The 3381-nt window shown below is 39.8% G+C and overlaps 1 protein-coding gene across 1 annotated transcript in view; it reads left to right on the top strand.

The window, feature by feature from the left end:
• The window catches only part of ATP4B (ATPase, H+/K+ exchanging, beta polypeptide), a 22265-nt gene that overhangs the window by 17063 nt on the left and 1821 nt on the right, over nucleotides 1–3381 (top strand). The window contains exons 5-6 of the mRNA XM_006883811.1: nucleotides 999–1073; nucleotides 3276–3362. Of these exons, the coding sequence (XP_006883873.1) occupies nucleotides 999–1073; nucleotides 3276–3362 (162 nt within the window). The remainder of the gene's footprint in view (nucleotides 1–998; nucleotides 1074–3275; nucleotides 3363–3381) is intronic.

The raw sequence follows: 3381 nt of genomic DNA, 5'->3' as shown, positions 1-3381 counted from the left end.
TGTACAATCTCAATCTCTTCACCATCCATCCAGATCCTGCAAATTGGTCCAGTCTCACCACTGGTACCATATAGGTGGGAAAATATGGTACTGTGATCATGCAGTTACCACCACTGAGAGTGCATTCCACATCGCCTGGTTTTAGCACCCACGGGGAGAATGTTGAAGAAATGGAGATTTATCGGTAAAGCAGGTGGCCTGTACTATGCCTTTGATGACTAGCAGAAATGAAGGGCTGAGGTTTCAAGAGAGAAGGGGAGTTAAAGGGGCTTGAAAACCCTCAATGCATGGTTAGAAGACTGCAAGTAGGCCACATGAGGAGAAAGATGTTTCTATAAAGAGCTCATAATAAAGGTGAAAAATGAAACAGGAAGAATGACATTTCTTGGTATCTATTAATGATCAGACTTCATGGTGTATTTGAACACATTACAGAGGGCCAAGTTTAGAAATCTGTAGTGTTGGTGGAGACCCAGTGTCATGGACCAGGCTGACCTTGGGTTCTGTTCAGGGGTCCCAGTTAGCTGAGGTAGCCAGTGCCAAACCCGTATCTTTGTCAAAGCAGAGTCCAGAGAGGTTGGTTCTGTCTTCAATTATTAGTCACTTATGGTTCTTAGGAAGAAGTCCTCATGGTGTAATGTTTTGGGACGACAATCAGAAGGTTGGCAGTTTGAATCCACTAGCATTTCCAAGGGAGAAATAGGATCCATCTCCTCCAAGATATATTGCCTCAGAAGGCCACCAAGAGTCGGAATCTACTCAATGGCACTGTTTTCTACTCTTTGGGATTTAACAGGAAACATTAGTCAGATGAGAGGTGATATTGACCTCTTCCAACCAGAAAGACACCTTGGGAAGTGCCAAACCTGAGGTCCCAATACACAGCCAACTTGATTTTCTTCCCCTTTCACTGCAGGACCCACTGCATGCATGTCCACAACAGTAACACGTACTCCATTGTTCATTATGTCTGAATATAAAAGCTTTTCCTCTTCTAGATTGTCAACTTTCTCCCTGGCAACACTACAATTCCCAGAGTGGACTGTACGCTACTGGTAAGCGAAAGCCTTCTTGTACCTAATTCTTGTTTCTATAATGACTTGGGGATTTTGCTCATTTCTGTAGCAGTGAATCTCACAATTATACAACTTACAGGGAGCTGTGGCCTACTGGCAAGAAGCTGTGCTGCAATCCAGAGGCACATGGTTCAAGGCTACTTGCTTCTCTGTGGGAGAAGGATGGGCCTTTTATTTTCAAAACTAGCCTTAGAATACGTTTTTTTAAATTTAAATTGTTTTCATAAAATATCATTTGAATAGAAAAAGTTTCTTCTGAGCACTGTAAAAGAAATCAGAAGTTCAGCTGCTAACACCACCAGTGTGAATTTATAATGCAATACTTGGGTACTGCATAGAAACATATCTCATTCATATATTCTAGTTATATTCTAATTCTTACTATTCTTCTCTTATTTTGCCCACACATGGATAAACTGGCTTCAGATTTTGACAGACATGAAAGTACATTCTATCTAGTCTTTAAGCCTAAATGATACATTGGATAATCTGTTAACTTGAATAAAAAAGTAAATAGTTCTCAGAAAAACATGTTTATTAACTCCCAGAAAGTAACTTAAACCTTTAAAACCAGTTTTGGTAAACCAATACATTCCAGCTCTAATGACTTCATTTCCATGTGCAGGTAAGCAAGCAAGCAAATATTGAGCTTTATTAAATACATCTGTATTTCCGTAACACTTTAGAATGGTAAAAACATGGAAGCTTTTTTATGTGTTACCTAAAATGCTCTGCATATTTATAAACTACTTTTTAAATAGGACCTCAATACTGATGAAGTAACTTGATTTTTTTTTATAAATAAAAAACTGGTTTGCTTATAAAGTTTGTATATATTGTTTTACAATATCCTTCACTCACATTGTTTAATACAATCTTTCCATTCATTGTATTTTATAAAATCAATCAACATTGAACTATCCCCATTAGCCTCTTTCCAGATCCCCAACGGATCTTTCCCATTTCCTTTAGCCACCCCCACCCTCCACCCACCAAATTGTGGGACCATCTGATTTCCCCTCTGCCTACCCTCACCTCCCTGGGTCCTCATACACATTTTACCAGTTACCTATTTCTATAATAATGGCCTGGCACAGTATTTGTTCTTAAGAGACTGAGTTCACTCAGCATAATGCTCCCCAGTCCCTCCCATTATACAGTAATTTTCTAAGCCATTGCTCCTTGACTGATGCATTGTATTCCACTGTGTGAATGTACCACAATTTTCTCAATCCATTAGGTTGTGGGTGGACATTTGGGCTTTTCCATGTTCTTGCAATTTTGAAAAATGGAGCTATAAACACTGGTGTACAAATCTCCATTAATATCTCAGTTCTCATTTTCTCAGGGTATATTCCAAGCAGTGGAATAGCAGGGTCATATGGAATTTCTAAGTTTAGCTTTTTTGAAGAGACACCAAGCTGCCTTCCAGAGTGGCGGTGGTACCATTTTACAATCCTACCAACAGTGTATGAGAGTTCCTATCTCTCCACATCCTATCCAACATTTATTGCTTGGTGCCCTTGTTAAACTTTGTCACTGCTACTGAGATGATTATCTCATTGTGACTTTAATTTGCATCTATTGTCAATGATTTTAAGCATTTCTTCAAGTGCCTGTTGGTCATCTGTCTTCTTTTTTGAAAAGTTCCTCTTTTGCCCATTTTGTAATTGTGTTGTCAGTCTTTTTATGTGGAGGCCCTGTAGGATTCTGTAAACTTCTGATGAGACTTTTGTCTGAAATTTGCCAGATGTTTTTCCCAGTGAGTAGGTTTTCACCCTGATGGAAAAAGTTTTTGATGCACACAGGGATTTAATCTTTAGCAGGTCTCATTCATCAATTTTATCCTACCCTGATTGTGTATTTCTGGCTGTATCTGAAAGCCTTTTTTGTACCATGATCTACACCGTCTGAGCTTGGTCCCACTCTGTCTCTTATTTTTATGGTTTTGGGCTTTACCCCAAGGTCTCTAATCCGCCTTGAGTTGATTTTTGTTGAGTTGTGAATCCTGCTTCAGCTTTCTGCAGGTAGCAGTACAGTTTTGCCAGCACCATTTGTTGACGATGCTGTCGTTTCCCCATGTGATAGTTTTTGAATACTTTTCAATAAATCATTTACATCATCATCACTTGCATCACCCATGCTGGTTAAGACTCTAACTTATTTATGCATTGGTTTCTCCTTCCTCAGGAGGACAAGGGCACGCCACCCCTGCAGGTCGAGTACTACCCACCCAACGGCACCTTCAGCCTACACTACTTCCCTTACTATGGCAAGAAAGCACAGGTATGCTTGCTTGGCCTAC

The sequence above is a fragment of the Elephantulus edwardii genome, unplaced genomic scaffold, assembly GCF_000299155.1.
Source record: "Elephantulus edwardii isolate Elephantulus edwardi_28Jun2011 unplaced genomic scaffold, EleEdw1.0 scaffold00030, whole genome shotgun sequence".
In the NCBI taxonomy this organism is placed as follows: Eukaryota; Metazoa; Chordata; class Mammalia; order Macroscelidea; family Macroscelididae; genus Elephantulus; species Elephantulus edwardii.
The sequence above is the reverse complement of the archived record's forward strand: the minus strand, read 5'-3'. Positions and strand labels throughout refer to the sequence as shown.